This window comes from Tauraco erythrolophus, chromosome 6, assembly GCF_009769465.1.
Source record: "Tauraco erythrolophus isolate bTauEry1 chromosome 6, bTauEry1.pri, whole genome shotgun sequence".
Lineage (NCBI taxonomy): Eukaryota > Metazoa > Chordata > Aves > Musophagiformes > Musophagidae > Tauraco > Tauraco erythrolophus.
Genome location: NC_141470.1, coordinates 22,616,492 through 22,636,493, shown reverse-complemented (window position 1 = coordinate 22,636,493; position 20,002 = coordinate 22,616,492). Strand labels below are relative to the sequence as shown.

Genomic DNA, 20,002 nt, shown 5'->3' with positions numbered 1-20,002 from the left:
ATGAGGAATGTGACCCACATTCTGCAGTAAGAGCTGTTCACGAACCCTGCTCCCCTCCTGTTCTGCGAGGTTCGCAAACCATTTAGACATCTCCCGCGTTCCAGTTCCACTGGCTGTTCTGTGAATCACTTAAGAGGTTTAAAACTTCCTTGTAATTCTACTCTGCGCATGAACTCTGAGTGAAGAGAAAGGAAAGACCAGTGAACTGGGAGTCTGGGCCTCAGGGACCCCTTCAAATTGCTATTGCAAGCATTTGGCAAAGACTGGGATAACATCCTATGTATCTGTCTTTGTCCCTAGCTGTGTGCCCTTGGGCTTTGTTCTGAGCTTTCTAATTTCTAGTGCAATGTAAAACATGAACACTTACTGTTGCCAATATGCATTAATACATGTGACAATGTACACACTAATGTAACATCCTAATTTAAAAGTAAAAACTAAAATTTATTTACATAATTTTAACATTAAGAAGGTTGCAAAAAGGAAACATAGCAATGTTCCTAACATTCTGCACAGGAGAACATAGGATTTTGAAGAATGAGTAGATAAAACATATGTTGTGACACCCCAAAACGCAACAAAGGTTACTAATTTTTAAAGTTTTTGTGATGCTGCTGCATGAGGAATCTTGAAAATTTATACGTAGTAGGGATAGACTGGTTTGGGGTTTTTATTTTATTTTTATAAAGGGTTAATTTGTAGCGCATCCTGCAAGCTTATATGTGGGATAAATAGTTTGAACACTGATTTGTAATCTCTGTTTATGAGTACATGACTGCTATTCTTATAAATGTCATCACTTTCTTGGTAGTATCTGGTAATATCTGAGTCATGAGGTGCTGACAAAAATCCACTGCACTTAATGTGAAACTCGAGGCATTTTGCTCATTCCAAAAGATATTAGCAATAGCCGGCCCACATTTAACTGATAAATAACGTGTACATGTGCACATGACATGGTTATGCTGCTATGTGGATTTTTTTTCTCTTACCTAAAATCTTCGTGTAAATACATCAGAGTTCAGATCATGACAATTTTTTTTTTTTTTTTACTGGACTGTCTTAATGGATACTAATAGATGTATGTATGGAGTCAGTGCATTGTGCCAGCAGGAGCAGATCCATATGAAGGCAGAGCAGGCTTCCTTTGATGAATTTTGTTGGAACTTGGATATCCTTGCTATTAAAGCCAACTCCGTATATGTTGTCACTGACTTAAGAAATGAAACCTGTCACGTGGAGCTGAGTACTGAAAAATATTTCATTTCTTCATTATTCCCCTCTTTATTTACAGCCATACAGCAGGATATGAAAATGAGAACCATAGTGCTCCCATGTTATACAGCTGTGGGGCCCAATACAGAATACATACCCATGGAGTTTTTAGAGGCATACAAGTGAGTATAGTAGGGTATTCTTCACAGGGCTCCCTGTTTATAATGTTCATTTACTACTTCACTGGTATTTATAAATCCATCCTTGATTTGTGGTTTCCCTGTGTTATCAAGAAATGCTTTATGTAAGTGTCTCGACTTCTGTGAAGCCATTGAAGTATAAGATTTCTTTCTGACACAGTCATTTTAAATTGTTTATTTCTTCTTCTAAAATATGTCTGTGAGGCAATATTCCTTACCAGCTTCTCAGGATGGGTCAAAGGATAAGATCCAGTGTCCGAGTTCTAGCCCCAGTCACTTTGGCTGTGTGGAGCTTCTGTGGTTACAATGAACTTTGTCTGATAACTATATGTAAGAAAATGTTAGATGACATTTTGCTTTTACAGATTTCTGAAACTTTACTAATTAAAACATATTTTCTTAAAACAAAATGTAATAAGTGATTGTTTCCTAATGACTAAGTAATAAGTGAATATTTGGAAGGAACTTACCATTCATGGGAGTTAATTTCCTCCCTTTCTGAAAGTCGTATCATCAATAAACACCCCTGTAAAAGATACACCTTCTGAAAACGCATGGCAAAGTCATTACATAATACTTGTCTCTTCTGTGTTGTTCTGTGTTGTCAACATATATCAATGTTTTTAGATAGCATCTTTTCTCCTTTTCCTTTTCTGTATAGTTTAACAAGTCATTATTCAGTGGCAAGTTCTCAGAAATAGGCTCATGAGCCAGCTTTTGTTGAGTGAATAAAAGTAAGGAGTTGACATTGTTTAAGGAAGTTAATTATCCCAGAAGGAGATCATCATCTTTGATGGAACATTGTGACAGCGGCCAAAATGCATTAAAGCTGAACTATTCACCAGCTCCACCTAGACAACCTTTCTTGTTTTGTTTTTTACCAATTTGTATTAACCCAATACTTTGATTTCCCTGTCCTTTAACTTCATACGAGTATTTAAAATAAAGAGGAGGATGCTGCTCTGGTGCATGCTCTTATCTCTTACACTAGTATAAGCCTAAAACTATTTAATATGTCAATGAGTGTTCTTCCAGGATTGTGTGATTATACATGAGATTAGAATGTGGCCCATTTAATCTTGCATATAAATATTGGTGAGAGAACTTAATAAGTAGAATTCACTGTATTTCACCTTCAAATGATTTTAATACTCTGTAAAGAACAGATTAAGGTATACTAAGGTTGTACTTCATTAATGTAGAATAAAATAAAATTGCCTGTTTGCAGTATAATATATTTAAGATCTCTTTGTCCTGGAGAAGTGCCTCTGATTATTTGTCTTTGAATATATTAAGTAAAAGCTTGAGAACATACACGTTGCATCAGCACATCTCTGTCATTGTAGGATGTCCGGCGGGTGCCAGGAGTAGCTCCAACTATTGTCCGATCAGCAAGTGAGACAAATGAAAAACGTCCCTTCATGTGTGCGTACCCTGGCTGTAACAAGCGATACTTTAAGTTGTCCCATTTACAGATGCACAGCAGAAAGCACACTGGTAAGTGTCAGCATGGATCGCTGTAAATCACGTCACAGCACGGGACAGCAAAGTGGGTAGAGTGATTTTAAAGGAGTATAAGGTGCAAGAAATCATCTGCCAGGTCAGGGGTAGCTGAGAATCTGTCAGATGAAGTTTGTATGTGCTCTGTCATCTGGGCAATCCCTCTGTTGGATGCAGAAGACTCTATGAATCTAGTGAAGAAAAATACAGAGCAGTGCTGGCAACAAGTAGATCACCTCCCTCCCTCTCTTAATGTCGTAGGGCATCATTCAGGGCTGCGAATCTCCTTTTTTTTTTTTTTTTTTTTTTCATTCGGGAGCATCAAAACTTGCTCCAAATCTTAACTGTTGTTAACTATTAATAAGTTTCCTCTGCAAGAGGAACCTAGACATTTGGCATCCTCTTGTCCTCCTGTGTAAGCCTTTTCTGCTTGGGGGTGGAGGCAGGGATTAGCAAATGAGCTTCCTTGCTATGGGATCTTTCCACGAGGAATTGAGCCTGAAGGCTAAGATCTGGATTCTCTTTACCAATTCAGGCAATATAAGTTACATCTCAAAACGTGGACATCAAATGCCCTGCTGCACCTTGCCAAGGAGTAAACTGAATTATTGCCCCTTTTGGGAGATTTATACTGTTAGACATGTGAAATTATGATATACCTTTAGATATGGTCCTTAAGCATTTTTTTGATTGCCTATGATATTTTTATTTAGACAGTTCTTTCTGTGCTAATCTAGAAACCCCTGGATAAAATCTGTAAATATGGATGTTCAATTAACCATGAATATAATGGAAGGTCAAAGGGATAAAGCAGACAATAGGAAGGCAGTGTATACTGCTGTGATCTAGCAGATTAACATTTCATAAAAAATAGTTGCAAACTTTTCCTTTTGAAGGCCATGTGGTGACATTAGTTAATTGCATAAAATACCTACAGGTGAGAAATTGTGGAGAAACCTCCTGGCTGGCTCACCATCACATGGGAAACACTTGATTCAAGTCCTTTTATTTGCCAGATTCAGCCAGCTAGACTGAAAAAATGTCCTTCTCTATCTTCTCAACCTTTCCAAATATAAAAGCTTAGTTTTGATCAAAAAGTGGCCTTTTTCTTGTCGCAGCTGGAAGGCTTCAGGCAGCTCCAAGCAGACCAATGTTCTAATGCGAAGGCTTTAGGCTCTACTCTAAGGAAGACCCACACTCCTCCAAGGCTCAGGAGGAAATGCCTCACCCTTAAGAGTAAACACCCTGCCTTAAATAGTCAGGAGTCACATGGTTTGCTAGATGGGTCAAGGCTATTGGTCACTTGACCATCCATCTCCCAGAGTGATTGGCTGAATGCTACAGCACCTGTTTCAAGGCAACTTTCCCAGTGTAACGAGCTACAGGTGTTTCTTAGTTAGCCTGCATAGGGAAAGAACTTTCACAGGATGCTGCAGCAGCCAAAAGGTTTCTCCACAAGAAATCAACATTACAAAGCATTTTTGATTTCTGAATGGGCAAGTCGCAAAATATTCAGGCAGACATCTTCAGTGATGCTCAGATTATACATTCAAGATAATTTAGATTATAACTGGAATTTAGTCTTTAGAGATGGAGGTCTACAGAAGTGCTATCCTGTTTTCTGTAAATAAATTGGAAACATAATTTAGAGTTCTTTTGGGGTCCTTTGACTGCAGTATTTTTCTTAAGTATGTCTAAACAGTTCTGAATTTTTCTTGTAATCACTATTTATTTCATTCCTAAATTGATTTACTCTGTATTTTTGACAGTCGTAATTTGTTTGTTCTGGTCCTGTATTTTATTTCATTCAGTTGCTTGGCTTTTGCAATATTATTTCTGGATGCATCACAAGTACTTCAGCTTCTGTCCCTTTTTCTTCCTTAGCTGGAGAAGATTTTCAGAATTATACCACATATAATCTAGGCATGTAGAGCCACAAAAGCCCCAAAAGACATAGAGGATAGGACTATGGCTGTCTAGCATCCCCAGAGAGACTTCTACTATTGTTTTTGAGGTCATACGTGCCCCTCCTTTGGTTTCCACTATAGTGGAACAGGATAAAGCAAGAATGTTTTTTTTCTCTTCAAACACCTCTTCTGTACAGGTGGGCCCAGCTGTTTCTGCCCCTGTATTTTGATACGATACATCAAAACTTAGAACTTTATCAAACCTTTCCAAGTTGCTTTCCATAAGTGGCCAACTTGACTCCCAAAGCTTGTATTTGCTGATATAAATGTTGCCATTGATAAGACCATGTAAGCTTTGGAGGCCAGTTGCAGCTAAAGAGAGGAAGGGAAGGATAGTGCACTGCTGGTATGAGAGCTGCTTCGCTAACTTGCCTGGCTGATGCATTCCGCTTTAGGATCAGAAGGGAGTTCTCCCCTTTGTCAGACTGGCAGGTTTTTGTCTTCAGCCTGCTATACGGGTACTAGCCATTTGCTATGATTATTGTGTGGAAATTTTACTTAACTGAATTCCCAGCTGCTCTAGAGGCTTAGAATATGATGCCCTTCATTTCTTGTCTCCTGTCATCTGTTAGTCCTAGTTTTTGGGAGTGTTTGGTGAACTATATTATATGGGAGCATCTGGAGTGGATAGCCTATGAACACTTCTGAGTTAAAGTGTTTTCTTGGCTGCTTGGCATGGTGGAGAGTCTGAGCTTGGTGGCCATAATGGTCTTTTTCATGAGTCTCATGCTCTTCAGGAGTCCTGAGCAGTTGAACTGATTGTTGTGATGCAAATCCATTTCCAGTCTCCTTTGTAACTTCATGTCTTTCTCTGTCTATCTAACCCTGATTTGTGTCTCCTGCTTGTGGAAAAGCTGATTGTCAAAAGCAAAATTTGGAAAGCAGTTTTCTCCATGGATGGATCAATCATCACTGTAAAGAATGTGTGTGTCTTGTTGATAGCAGTTATGGCACCTACAGATCACAGATACAGAAATTGGGCTTTGTGGAATTAGCGTATTAGACAGAAAGTAGTTGGCAAGCATAACACCTCATATTCTTACTAAACAAAGGCATGTTTCTCTTCTTCTTTTGCTTCAGTGTTTTGATGAATCCTGATGAGCTAGACTAAAGTCGGGGGAGCTGTCAGATGTCAGCTCAAGTGGAGGATAATTTGTTTTTGTTTGGTACACCTCTCTACAGCCAATGTAAAATTTTACTAGTCCTCCTGTAAACTAGTTCTGGATTCTTTCATGGGTTTGAAACTCTTCCACCTTTCTTAGTGCAGTGGTAGGTCAATTTTTTAAAGTTATGAACACATGATTTGAAAACAAACTGTTACATATATCTAATATTAAACCAGCAGATAGTATCTTTGCAGAATAATGTTGGCTCTTGATTATCTTTTTTCTTTCTATAATAGATACAGAGGACTGGCTCATCAAATCTTCCATTCTTCACCAGTTGCAGTGTTGCAAAATCAAGCAGGGCCCTGAAACACAAAGATGGATTCTGTAATCACTTTTTACCAATGTTTCAACATAGCCTTAGTTGAAAATACGTTGACATTTTGTATCCTCCAAGACTGCTTATCCACTCTTAACAATGCCTTTATTGAAACATGTACAGCCAAAAAAGCTTTCTTCTTATCTTGGTGTATTTTGCTGCAGTAGATAGGCCTCTGAAAGGAAATGCAAAAATACATATAACTTTTCAACAGTACAGCAAATAATGTGAGTTGTCATCCTGTGGCAGACTTCAGAGATTTCTTTGCAGAAACAAATTGATGTCTAGACCTCCATAAATTTCATTTATGGTGGAAACATCAGCATTATTGCCAGAGACCCTTTGGGTTCAGTGCCACACATTGGAAAAACTGGATTTATTCTAATGGAAAACTGAGCATCTGTGCAGAGAAAATGTCCTCTGCCTGTTTGCCAGGGATATTCTTCAGCCTAAATATGTTCAACTGAGGGTATGAGCTTCTGCAGTGAAGTACGAGAATCTAGATTAGGAATGTTGTCCTTTGTGTGACAGGGGACTTGGCTCTTGGAGATGAATTTCTGAGGCTCTGGGGGGTGTAAGTAGTGCTGTCTCATAATGATTTTTATGCTAATCATCTAACAATGCTTTCTTTGCTTTGACAAAAGCAAATATCCTGTTATTATGGCATGTGCCACCATGCTGCTGAACGCTTTACAGTCATTAGTGCAGTTCATCATTACAACACCTTTGAAAGACAGAGCTATGTTCTCTATATACAGAGATGATAAATTGATAAATGGGTGTAGTGGTGCCAGAGCTGGGAACTGTACAGGCTCTCCCCTTAAGAGTCTAGTGTGGTAACTTCTAGGAGAGCACTCTTTCACTAGTTGTTTCGAAATACTGACCTTCATGCTTTAGCCGTGGAATACCACTCTGCAGAATACTGGGGAAGCTGAAAGCTTACGTGGGTTCAAGAAACAACTGGACAAATTGGTAAAATGAAACTCCATTAACAAGTGTTGATTAGAAAGCCACTTTTGGCTTAGGAAGTTGCTAACTCACGAACTGCTGGATATTAGGAGAGTGTCCAAGGAAATTACTGCTGCATCCTTGCTATCTTCTGCTCTCCTGCAGGCATCTTTGGGGAGCTGTGGTGGGAGACTGCTGGGCTGGGTGGACCTTTGGCCTGACCCAACATGGACTGCTTTTAGGCTTTCATTTCTATGGCATAAAATAATACTTATGTATTTAAAATACAAGATTAGTTTCAAAACAGTAATGGCATCTCGCACCTGGACTACAGTGTGAAGTTGACTGAAAATGTTACCTATAAAGGCTCCCCACTAAATAAAGGAACATATGTTTTATCTAAGTTTGCTAAAGCAAATTACATTGAATAGAAAAATGTTGTATTAGTGAAGTAAAGTTGTGATTATGGGGTTGTGCTCATTTGATTAAGTGAGTATTCAAGAAAAGGCTTTTAAATTGGTGAAGAGAGAACAGACAAGCCTTCAGATTCTCATTCAGACTTGCAGACTCTGGTTTCAAAATCAGTCTCTTCTCCTCATGTTTGCTTGTTAGTGAGACGCTTTTGCTCTTGGAACGCTACTTCATTAAATACAATGATTAAGAATATTTTTTGCAACTGCTACTGCAATAGGATTTTCTGTTTTCCCATGCGTCTGGGCAAATGAATTTGCTAAAGAGAAATTGTGCGTGCTTCCTCTAGTTTAAGTGAACTATTTTGAGCAAATAGGTTTATTTTATTAGAAGTATTTACTGCGATATGTGCAAGGGCTGATTCACACTTGTTCTGTGATTGTTAAGCTTTATTTTTTCTAAATATTTTCCTAAATATTAAAGAACTTCTATTCCCACTATACTCTCTCATCTTGACTATTTCATTATGCACCAAGTTTAGCCTTTCTTTTGCGTGCCCTCTTTCAGTAATGAAATGTGAATAATCATGGAAGCCCCGAGTTGCAGGTGGAAGGACTGGTGAAGCTTCATTTTCATCTCCTGTTTTGTTTTGAAATTTTATATGGTTACATAGGAAGTTGACAGCATTATGGGATATTTTTGATACATTGAGAGACTTTAGCTTTTTACTGGAGAGGCTCTAATAGGCCTGGGGAAACTAGACACTGCCGTAACCCCTCTCTGTATAGTCATTTAATGAGGTACTAACAGACTTTTTTTAATCCGGGACATTTCTGTTCTGTTCTGATGAAACTTGTGGGAGTTAACAGGTATGTGACAGTTGGCTTCGACAGGCATTTTGCTTGGCACTACCTGATGTGGAAGATGTAGGAAAGGGAAATCAGAATTTCTCTCAAAATATTGTGCCTCCTTTTGTTTGCTTACTTTTTGTTTTCTACACAGTGTCATCATATCTCTGTGTAAGCATCTTGGATTGATTCCTTTAATATATACATTGGTTAAATTTGTCCTTAATTTAATCAAGATTATATTTCAAATTATTTAAAGAAATACCTTGAAGTGCATGCCATCAGATCCGCTATACTGTTTTATTCAAATACCTCCTTAACCATCTTCTGCGTTTATATTGCAATTAGCAGACAATCATCCTGTCACTGCATTCTGCTCTGCTGACATTCCCCCTCTTAAATCTGCCAAAGGGCTGAATTCCTTGGAAGTAAGTGGTTTCTGAAAAGCAGGCACCCCCCAGGGAGTCCTTGCGGTCAAAGTGTACGGAACTATTTCAAACACCTGTGGCAACTTTAATCCCTTATGCTAATAAATTAAGCACAGCAGACATGGAAATTGTCCACACCTAGGTTTGAGAATCAGTAAACTCCTTTGGGTGACTGTCACGGGAAGTTAGCTTGTTCTTGCAGATTTAGTTGCTTTTGTAAAATTTTGATCTTAGCTATACCAGTATGAATTTGGAATGCTCTTCTTAATATGCTACTTATAAGGTGTTACCTAGATCAGAAAGCTTCTGCTTTAAACTAAACTAGTTTGCGCTGGTATCTCAGAATACCATTGCAACCCCAATACCTTTTCCTCATCATAATATAACTGAAATGCAGACACTTACAATCAAGATTTATGAGTGTGCTATGTGTTTAAAAAAAGACTCACAGAAATTAAACCCACTGCCCACTTCAGCTGATTTTTTTCTTTAGATCCTTCGTGCTGGACCTTTGTTTTACATCTCAGTTTTCCACAGTAGACAAAGCAGGTCCCAGCTGGTCTCGTGTGTACCTTCCAGATAAAACTCAGGATCCTCCCAGCTTTGCTGTGAGAGATGTTTCATTACTTCTTGTGCTGAGGCCCCTGTGCAGGGCTGTGGCACTGTAACCAGGCTTTGTGTAGGTATAAATGTAATTATATCAATTGCGTGTATCAAGAATAGTGTGACCAGCAGGAGCAGGGAAGTGATCCTGCCCCTGTACTCGGCATTGGTGAGGCCGCACCTGGAATATTGTGTCCAGTTTTGGGCCCCTCGCTTTAAGAGAGATATTGAGCTCCAGGAGTGGGTCCAAAGAAGGGCGACTAAACTGGTCAAGGGGCTGGAAAATAAAACTTATGAGGAGCGGCTGAGGGAGTTGGGGCTGTTTAGCCTGGAGAAGAGGAGGCTGAGGGGAGACCTGATTACGGCCTATAAATACTTGAGAAAAGATGGTGGGGAGGTAGGGGAAGGGCTCTTTACGTTAGTGATGGGTGATAGAACAAGAGGAAATGGGCATAAGCTTAGTCAGGGGAGATTCAGGTTGGATGTTAGGAAGTATTTCTTCTCTGAAAGGGTTGTCAGCCACTGGAATAAGCTGCCCAGGGAGGTGGTTGAGTCCCCATCCCTGGATGTGTTTAAGAATAGGGTGGATGATCTACTTGAGGATATGGTTTAATGGGGATTAGGGATGGTTGGACTCGATGATCTCTAAGGTCTTTTCCAACCTAGAAATCTATGAATCTATATCAGAAGCTTCTGCAGGATTCCAGTGTTGTGCAAAGGGACCCTGGACTAGATGTGAATTAGATCTGAAAGATCATACAGCTCCTCCTGTAAGAGCATAAGGATTATTTTTTTTTGTTCTGTCCAAATTTCACCAACTCTATGGTATGCTACAAACCAGCAAATTTTTCCCTCGTTCCTCAAGCTCCTCGATTGCGGCATTTCTTTTTGCATGTTAAGTGGTTGGTGAAGTACTTTGCATTGAAAACCATTTGATGTTGACGCTAGCTCGTAGGGTTTTAATTTTTTTAAAAAGTCAGAATCTCACTTTTCATCCCAGAGAAAACCCATCCTGAGGATCTCTGCTGAATGTATCGGAGGTGGAGAAAGATTTTATATTTATATGAAGCTTTGCAATAATTCTTAGGCTTGCCTGCAAGAGATGTGCAGCTACATAAGAAATAGTGTCTAATGGTGCTTTATGGAAGAAACATAATTTGTGTTTTGGGGAAGAATATGTACTTTGGTTGAATTTTGCTCAGTTACTTTTAATTCATTTGACGTGGTTAAAATCACCACCTACATGGATGTCATTGGTTTAGGTTTTTTTCCAAACCTGATTTAGAGCAAACCGCAAGTTGTTCCTTTGTACAACCTATGTATTATTGAAACAGGTGGAAAGGGCATAATATGTTTTTTTGAGAAATGTAAACCAAGAGATTTCTGTTCTTTTCTGGCAGAAAACAATAAAAAAAAAGTCATGCAACCTGATTTTTTTTTTTGTAGCTTTAACCTAATGGGCAATTTTTTTTTAGAATGAGCAGATTCAGTATCAGTGTCAATACAGTAGAATTATGTCAGCCTTTCCCCACTGATTGCAGCACAGTTGTATGGTTTTATAGCAAATGAGTCCTGGTGTACCACTAGACTCCTTTAGAGAGGAGAGAAGTCTAAGTCTTTTAGTGTAACTTATTTGATCTTCCCGTTCTAGTCGATGTGTTCTCTCTTTTAGCCACATTTTCTGATGAACCGTTGTCCTTTACAGGTGAAAAACCTTATCAGTGTGATTTTAAGGACTGTGAACGAAGATTCTCTCGTTCAGACCAACTCAAACGGCACCAAAGACGACACACAGGTTTGTTGACAACAAACATCTCTACTCATTAGAGTTCATATTTATATGTGAATTGTGATCCAAAAAGTATACTTCTAAACTTCTATTTTTCTGGTTTTGTATCTGCTTATGCACAGTACCAGTAGTGCCAAATTTGTGAAGTTAGCTTTAGGAGAGGACTGTAGCTGAGTTTTTTTGTCGGCATTTCAGCCCTACTGTGGTTGTATAGGTGACCCTTTCATCCTGCCACCATCTTTTTGAAACAGCTTTCTTGATGAAACTGTTTGCTCTATACTGCATCCCCAAATTAGGGAATATATTATTTTTTAAAACCAAAGAGTTCTGCAAGAAAAAATTGACAATGAGTAACCTGATAAATGCTACCATTGGTATTCTGATGCTCGTGTGGCAGTGCTAATAGGTGAATGCTACCTGTGCATAACCTGAAAGGCTGGTGGAATTACTGTGCATTTGTACGTGGAAAGCAGAAGTGGAGAAGTAAAAGCCACACCAGTTTTAATGCTTAAGACCCTAATTCAGCAAACCACTTAAGCTTAGGTTTGAGCCTTTTTTGAATTCTGCCTACTAAAGAAGGATTCTAGGAGCAGCAAGGAGAGAAACGTCAAAGATCTGGTTGGTTGGATTGCAAAAAGAGCCTGGAAAGTGTAGAGCAGTTCAGATGCAGCAGAGAGGGCAGCAGCAGTCATGGATGGGTCTCAGTGAAACATTTACTGGGTGAAATGTTCTGAGACAGTCAAAACTACTTGTAAGTTCAGTCCAAATTCAGCAAGTTGTTTTCTGTGCATACACCATTTTCTGGAAATGTCAAGAGAGCCCATTTCAGCATTTCAGGAGTTCTTGGAGGTCTAGATTAGGTTGACAGGGGAGCCAGCTGCTCTTCTCAAAGTCATAGAAGAGGAGATGGTGATGACCTCAGCCTTCTGACTGTGAGTGGAACCATGAGGTCCCTCTGCATGGATCATGGGAAAGGGCTTCAGACTGCTTCTCTGATAGAGTCACAGCAAGAAATTGTGTTTAAGTCTCCTATCTCTCAGGGAGTGGCCTGACAACTAGTTTACTCATTGTTCTGTGGTGGATTTCTGCCTACTATTTTTCTTGCTAAAGATGTTCTACCCCACTTAGATGGTGTTATTGAGAGATGTAGGAAGTGTCTCTGAAAGCTGGTGGGATGATACGTTTTTAGCAACTGCATGCTAGAACATATCTGTGTTAAGCAGTCCCTAAGACTTATGTGTAGTGTGTAAAGTGAGTAATAGAAATGTAAAGTAGGTTAAGCCTATTGGGAGTATATAAAAATAAACCTCTGCACCTCTATTCTTCTTATGTTATATTTGCTCATATGTGATGCTAATAGTGCCAAGCCACAGGATCAGCCTTAGCAAAGTTTGCAGGTCCTCCTTAGTCCAACGATGTAAGTGGGTGTTTATGATGGTGCAGTTTGGATGCTTCAGAAGACATCAGAAGAGGAGGTTACGAAGGGATGGTAGCCTGATTAATGACTTTCTGTCATGTGTAGGCATGAAGCTGGGTGGAGCAGTTACAGTAACTAGTACAGAAAACTCCAGGCTTTTGAAAATTCAGAAATAGCTGATTTTATTCACCCTTCCAAAAGCTGTTGGGATATAAGAATAGACTTCTTTTGTCTTTTCAGGTGTGAAGCCCTTTCAGTGTAAAACCTGCCAGAGAAAGTTCTCCAGATCTGATCATCTGAAGACTCATACCAGGACTCATACAGGTAAAACAAGTGCGTAAACTTTTCTTCACATTTATATTTCTTTATTTTTTAAGTTTAAGTCAATGTTGTTGTTAATTACATGATTAGACTTAAGTCTCTTAACCAGAAGTTAAATGTTCAAAACAACATAAAGAATTTCAGTGTGCTGATTTTTCAGCGTGACTACATTCCCCAAGTGTCATAGTCACTTTTCACAGAGGGATTTAGGTGATTTTGGGAACTACGCTTTCTTTCTTCATGTTTAAAGAAGTTTTGGCTTGGCAAAATATATTTTGTCAGCTATTGTAAAATGAACATCATGGTCTCAGCCCACAAATGTCAAGTTGATCTACTGCCTTTACTGAAAAAACCCCACAAGATAGAAATTTTAATTCTAGCTTCAGCCGAAGGTCTGTAATCTAAAGTATTCCTGCCTACTCGTGCTCCTCCTAAGTGTCAGTTGAGCCTAATGCAGGATAGCACGGCAAAGCTCTTGCTGTTGCTGCTTGTACTGTAATCTCTCCAGAAGATAAAAGGAGTGCCTTTTGCAGACTCACACTGACAGCCACTAAAGTAAAAGCTTACTCAAATATTCAAGGACCTTTTTGTAGAAACATGAAAATAGTATTTCATGTAAATACAGGGAAAAAAATAGGAGACCGTTTTAGTCTACTCTGTCTTCACATGTGTATAAACACCATTAAGAAGCAACTGCTGCAACCTCTGTATTTTGGTTTTAAGTTTTAGAGTTATTCCTATGAACTGACATTTTCTGTTCCTTTCACTATGTATGCAGTATTTTTACCAAGTAATTGTTTACTGAGCACTTTGACACATTATTAGATGGCGTTAACCTCTTAAATTCAGTCTCTGTACAGATGGACAAGGAGCCTGAAAATCTTTTTCTCCCTGCTAAGGATTCTTTTTTCTCTTCTGGACCATAAAACCACATATTTAAGACTTCCAAAAATAAAAGAGAAATTTTAATAAAAGAGAAATGATTCACCTGAGAATAATGGCATTTTCTGTGGCACCGGCCAAATAAATGCTTCAAGTAATGGCCATATCTACACTTGCAATCTGCAAATGGTAAAGAGCATGGCTGTGTTCCTGGGTTCTCCCCATAGCCTCATGCTGGGCTGCAGGGCCTGGGTCTGTGTGCATTTGCATGAAGGATGGTATTTTCTTAGTCAGCAACAGGTAACGCTCTGGTAGAGACAAAGCGGCAAGCGGTTGTCCCATGCTGACAAGTCCCCACCACATTTCATTGCTAGCTGATCTGCTAATTCATGACTTTCATGAGTCTAGTAATTTTTATCCCAGATTAGCTACATCAGTGAAGAGCTTGCTCTCTTTTTTCTAGTGAAACTCATCTCCCTGTTCTAGTTCTTCCTTGTTCCATGCGATCCAAGCCCACACTGCAGTCATTGCTGAAAGCAGCCTCACTTGAGCATTGATAACCTCATAGCACAGACCTCTGCGTGGGCTTGCTGCCTGCCACTGGCCCAGGTTCTCTGCGAGCTCTGCAGCCCAGCTGTGTGCTGCTGTGATGATGCTCCCGTCGGCGGTTTTGGATGCGTCATGCTTCCTTGACTGTAAAATATACATATCCTGAGGGGAATGAGCACAAGTGGTAGGTGGGGAGTAGGTGGGGATTTTTCATCTCCATCTTGCCCTGTAGCTTTATTCGTCCTTCTTTCTTGTACCCTCTAAATTTTGCAACAAAATGCCTAGGTCAAGTTAACTTGCTCCATATTAAATCTTGATGAAGCAAAGCAGAGGTGACTTCCATCTAATTCCATCCGAATTTTAAGTCAGCTACAAATTCAGGTTTTTTTGTCTCCACAAGCAATTTTACTGTGACAGCAATCTTTGCTGTAGAAAGCAAAAAAATGAATCAAAAGAAAACTCCATACACCTATGTACATTTTTAGCAATGGAAATGTGATTTCTGATATCCGTACAGTGAAGCTGTACAAAATAATTTGTGCCCAGCATGAAATTAATAGGAATTGCTGCCTCCTGTTGCGAGAGGACAACCAGAATTGACTGTGAAACAGCAAAACTGTGCTGCTTTTACTGCGGTAGTTCTATGAAAAACTGGCCAATAATAGATAAGTCGCACCAGTTCACAGGACCGTTTTGCTAACGCTGCTGAAATGAAAGAAGACCACTTTATACAATCTGTGATTTTTATCAGTAGCTCTGACCAGATCAATTCTATCCCATACTGTTTTATGCACTCATGTGAGATGGTTGATGCTTTTGCCAGCATGTCTATTAAGTGGATAAAGTAGATTTTAAACAACAGTCCCCCATATATGTTGCATGGGATTTTGCAAAGAGAAATATACATTTATACCAATCTCAGATCCCCTTTTGCCTGAATTTGGATGTTTGTGAAATGCACAAAGTGTGAGGCAAAGAAGAGAAGGTGGCTGGGTGAACTTGTACCATCCCAGTGTGTCTTGAGTTGGAGAGTACGAGGTGTGTAGACAGCGCTGAAGAGCCCAGTCTCAGAACTGAACCTGCTTTAAAATATTGCATCTATTTTGAAGGAGAAAAAACCAAAAATGCAAATCTAGCAGAAACATGAGTCACCGGGCATTGCTCTGAGCTAATGAAAGCATTCCATCAGCATTCCTGTGGCATCAGAAACAGCCCACTTAAACCTTGTAGGAAATCAAGACACCAGATTAAATTGTAAAAAGATGATGGCATTTCTTGTTAAAGTTGGATGTGCTTTGCTTGCGATCATTTTTAGTGAATATCAAGCTCATGGGAAAGTTAGAAAAATACTGAATATTTTGAGCCTTTAACATCTCCCATAGATGTGAATCTGCTTTATTTAGACAGTAGTGGAAAACTTTCAGTCTGGCTCAGCAGACTTCATGCTGAACTCTGTTGCTTCTACCATATTCACTTACACTCACTGGTTTCAAAGACATTCAGCCAAAACTCCTTGAACTAGCTGGAAAAACTCTCCTTGACTTGAGGTCAAGCTCTAAATAGTCACTGAAAATTTTCACAGTGACTAACAGTATGTCTGCACCACAGTCCGAGGTGTGACTGAAGCTTGTGCGAATGCCAGAGTGACTTTTAAACTAGTTTATTGGGGAGCCGAGAGTAGCATAGACATGGCAACATGATGTTCAGTAAGGGCCTGTCTTCAGGAGTGAAGAACTGCTGCAAAATATTTTACGTCATCGGAAAAGGCTGTTGTTAAACATCCTCTGCGGGAGATGTAAGAAAGCCCTGAGTGCTGATGTGAGCAGGAGTTGAGGGCCCACCCACACCCTCTCAGGTCAGCCCGGGATGCCTTTCCTTCTGACACGGGCTCTGCCTAACTCCTCACCACCCTGCAGAAAGAAAAATAGCAATGTCTAAGGCGAGCTGTATACCCAGTTAATAACAGGGTGTTTTGTCAACAGGTGAAAAGCCTTTCAGTTGCCGGTGGCCCAGCTGTCAAAAAAAATTTGCCAGGTCTGATGAATTAGTTCGTCATCACAACATGCACCAGAGGAACATGACTAAACTGCAGTTGGCCCTTTAGACAGTTCAAACAAGTGAATTAACCAGATGGGACATTATGAGCTACTGAAACTTTATCAGCCATCTTCGATCACCTCTGTCAGAAAGCTGCAGCTGTCTTCGCATCCCATTTGACACAAGTTAACTAAACTGTAGGATTCTGCTCAGCCTTGTCTTCCATTTGGACTTACACAAGTTCCTATTCAATAGGTTCAAGAGATTTTTATTTGTAATTTTGTTGAAAAGTAAGCAAGATTGCTGCAGTTTCAAGATTACTATAAACTGTGCTTGCCTTCCACATCTGTCTCCAGTTTTCTGATTTTATTTTCACTAAAACTTTTCTAGGTATGTATTGTTGTACCTTTTTAACTCCTGCAGCTGGTAGGGCGGTTCCTCCCTGTTGAAGGTAAGCTTTATGCTTACTGCACCTGTGCATATGCTGAGGTTTCCGAATACTAGTACAGCGATCCTCACAAAATGAGACAGAACAATCACCTGAGATACTTTTGGTAAACTTTGTACTTGTATTGCCAAAGGGCAAGCTTTTAAAGTGGGAGCTCTGTTTTTGAATTTCACAAATCAAACCTTTTTTTAAAGGACGTATTTCTAGAGCAGCTAAAGCTAGATGAACCAGAGCTTCTCTGTACAGAAAACAAGAATCTTACCATTAAGTTAACTTGTTTTTTAAATAATCACATAACTGATCCCCCCCCAACCCATTTTGTTTGTCAAATAACTCCCTTTCTCTCTCTCTTCTTAATGTATTGGTTTAAATTTATTCTATCATGCGATGCATAGATCTCCTTTACTCAAAACTAATTCCAATCATTGTAGACATTTGGGATTTGTTTACAATGTAAAGCCGCACTGGTTATGTGGCTAGCAAGCTGTATAAACTTAAAACAGAACTTTTAATGGGGCTGGTCCAGGATCTCCATTAACAGATTACTCTTAAGATAAGTAACTTAAAAAGACTCTTTGTCAAGTATATGTGAAAAAGACATTATTAGTGTAAGGAAATATATTGTTTCAGGGTTTTGGGAGGAGGGGTTTATTATTTACTTTTAATTGCTTGAAATTGTGTGTATATATATCTGATAATGTATTGCTCTTAGACATCTAAAATTAGAAAGTGTATAAATATTAGATGCATCACTGTTCTGATGTTGTTGCTGTTACAAACTATTGATAACACTAAGAATGTAACCTGCATTTTTCACTGAGCTTTCAATTAAAGCCCATTCAAAGAGAAACAAATGAGAGTCCAACAGATGTCTTGTTTCATGTCTGGTATTAAATTTCAAATGCCCTGTCCAATAGTATCCTTTTTTGTTTTTTGTATATAAAGGTACCACCAGCACTGATGACCACTAGTTAACCTGTCCAGGTCTTGACCACAATTTATCCATCTCACTTGGGAATCATACTGGCAGCAGAAAACAGTGTCAAGTTTCATATTGTGCTATAAAGCAGTTGCTTCAATCGTTCGTCTTCTTACCAAACTACTCCTTTTTTTTCTGCTTGTGAGATTTGTATAAGAACTTCATAGAATAGTAAAATCCAGTTTATAAATAGCAGTACTGGCCTTCTGTAGAACTGCGCTGAAACCATAAGCACAGATAACTTCTTAGATTAGGATGTCGTAGACTGACTTCTAAGTAAAAGTTAACTTAGAGTTGGAGTGGCTTAAATCAGTTCAGCAGGTTGAAAAAGACAGTTCTTCTTAGATGATGAAGTGTGAAAATGGAGATAAAAAAATATTACTGTTTCTTTGTCATACTGCCTACTTTTCTTTGGAAGTAAGTACAGCCTGCCTCAACGCCCTTTGACCTTGCAAAATATTTGTATCTCTTTAGCAAAAATCTTTAATGTATCTTGCCAAGCTTTTTTCTCTAATGTACACAATGGAGTTCTATGATGGGTTGAGCTTTCTCTCTTAAAGTGCAGCTGCATCGTCAAGAAAACTCAACAGTTAATTCTTCAAGTCCTCTTTTTCACATGGGTATTGCATCACTGTTAATTACTGTTGGGGTACTGTGACTCATTTGTATCAGTCAACTTTATCTTTCGCTGCCAAAAGACAGCATCTCTCTGGAGAAACTCATAACAAGTGTGGCAAACATCAAATATTTGGAGCGAATGGTGTACATAAAACTGCACAGAATTAAAAAATAAAGCAACTCCTCCTGCTTTCTTGAGAGAAAAGTTCAGTCACAATAACAACATCCTCTGATTTACCCAGCAGTCTTCTGCAACTACAAAACAATCTGTTTTTCAGTCTGCATCCAAAACAGAGAGCTGCCACGAGTGTTTATACTAAAAGCCAAAAAAAGAAAAATCAGCCTCCAGTTGTGCCTGCATTAGCCAAACGTAAATAAAAGTATCTTCTGTGAAATGCAACCCAAACTCCACTGCAGCACAGGCCAGACTTCTGATGACCTGTTAATAACTACAGCTGTGGTTTTGCTGCTTACCGAATTGCATGCCAAATAATAATGGTAGATGGCTACAAAAAATGAAGCGTGGGTCGATGAGTGACAGAGCGTGTCCTTTGGTTTTGATATCACCACTTTTTCAATGAATGTACTTATTGCTACTCTGCTGTTTGATGGTCATTGTGTCCCCCAACCTGCCGAGTACAGCAAGGACAATGGTAAATCTTCACAAGATTTTAAAAAATTTTTATTCCTAGTTATTTTACAGTCTTTGTCATGAGAGGCGTTTTATGTCTCTCCCTTTCATTTCCCTGTTTTCAAGATTCCATCAGCAAGGTAAGCCACCTTTACTGAAGTGCTTTACTACACGAATTTCTCAGAAGCAGCCCCCAGACGCTGGTTCTCGCAGCATGCAGTTCCTCATTCTGCAACAAGCAGAAACTGCTCAGCAGGCCGAGTTTCTGTGAGCTTGACCTCCATAGGAAAGACGAGGGGGCTGAACTCTGTTATATCTTACAAGTATCCTCAGCTCTCTGGAAAATTTTCAATCCCACGATTAATTGAGCAAATCTTTTATGCCTCTGCCCTCTGTTCTTAAACTGAAAAGAGTGACCGATGTTATTGTGGCTGATGGTTAATGTCTCACTGTGATTGGCACACGGCTCCTGTCCTGTAGCTTCCCTAACCTCCCAAAATGGAGGATGTATGTTATATAGATAACACTTCTACTTTTTCTTGTCACTTCATGATGTACAAGATGCGTTGGGTAGGAAAGGGCATGTGATCTCTTCTCTCTCTGATGGTGTCAGCTGGGATTCAAGGCTTCACTTGCACCAGTTTTTTCAAGGTAGGTGAATCCAGCAAAGTGTCCCTTCTACTTTAGGAAAAGATGAAAGATAAGGTGCCTGAATTGTAACTGCAT

General features: G+C 39.3%; 1 protein-coding gene across 5 annotated transcripts in view; it reads left to right on the top strand.

The window, feature by feature from the left end:
• The window catches only part of WT1 (WT1 transcription factor), a 36,936-nt gene extending 20,269 nt beyond the window's left edge, over positions 1-16,667 (top strand). For 3 of the 5 annotated variants that reach the window (XM_086613105.1, XM_086613103.1, XM_086613101.1), the window contains 5 exons: positions 1,295-1,397; positions 2,762-2,912; positions 11,311-11,400; positions 13,052-13,144; positions 16,546-16,667. In XM_086613105.1, the coding sequence (XP_086469231.1) occupies positions 1,295-1,397; positions 2,762-2,912; positions 11,311-11,400; positions 13,052-13,144; positions 16,546-16,667 (559 nt within the window). The remainder of the gene's footprint in view (positions 1-1,294; positions 1,398-2,761; positions 2,913-11,310; positions 11,401-13,051; positions 13,145-16,545) is intronic. The other 2 variants (XM_086613104.1, XM_086613102.1) reach the window with 1 other exon arrangement.
• The last annotated feature ends 3,335 nt before the right edge of the window (positions 16,668-20,002 follow it).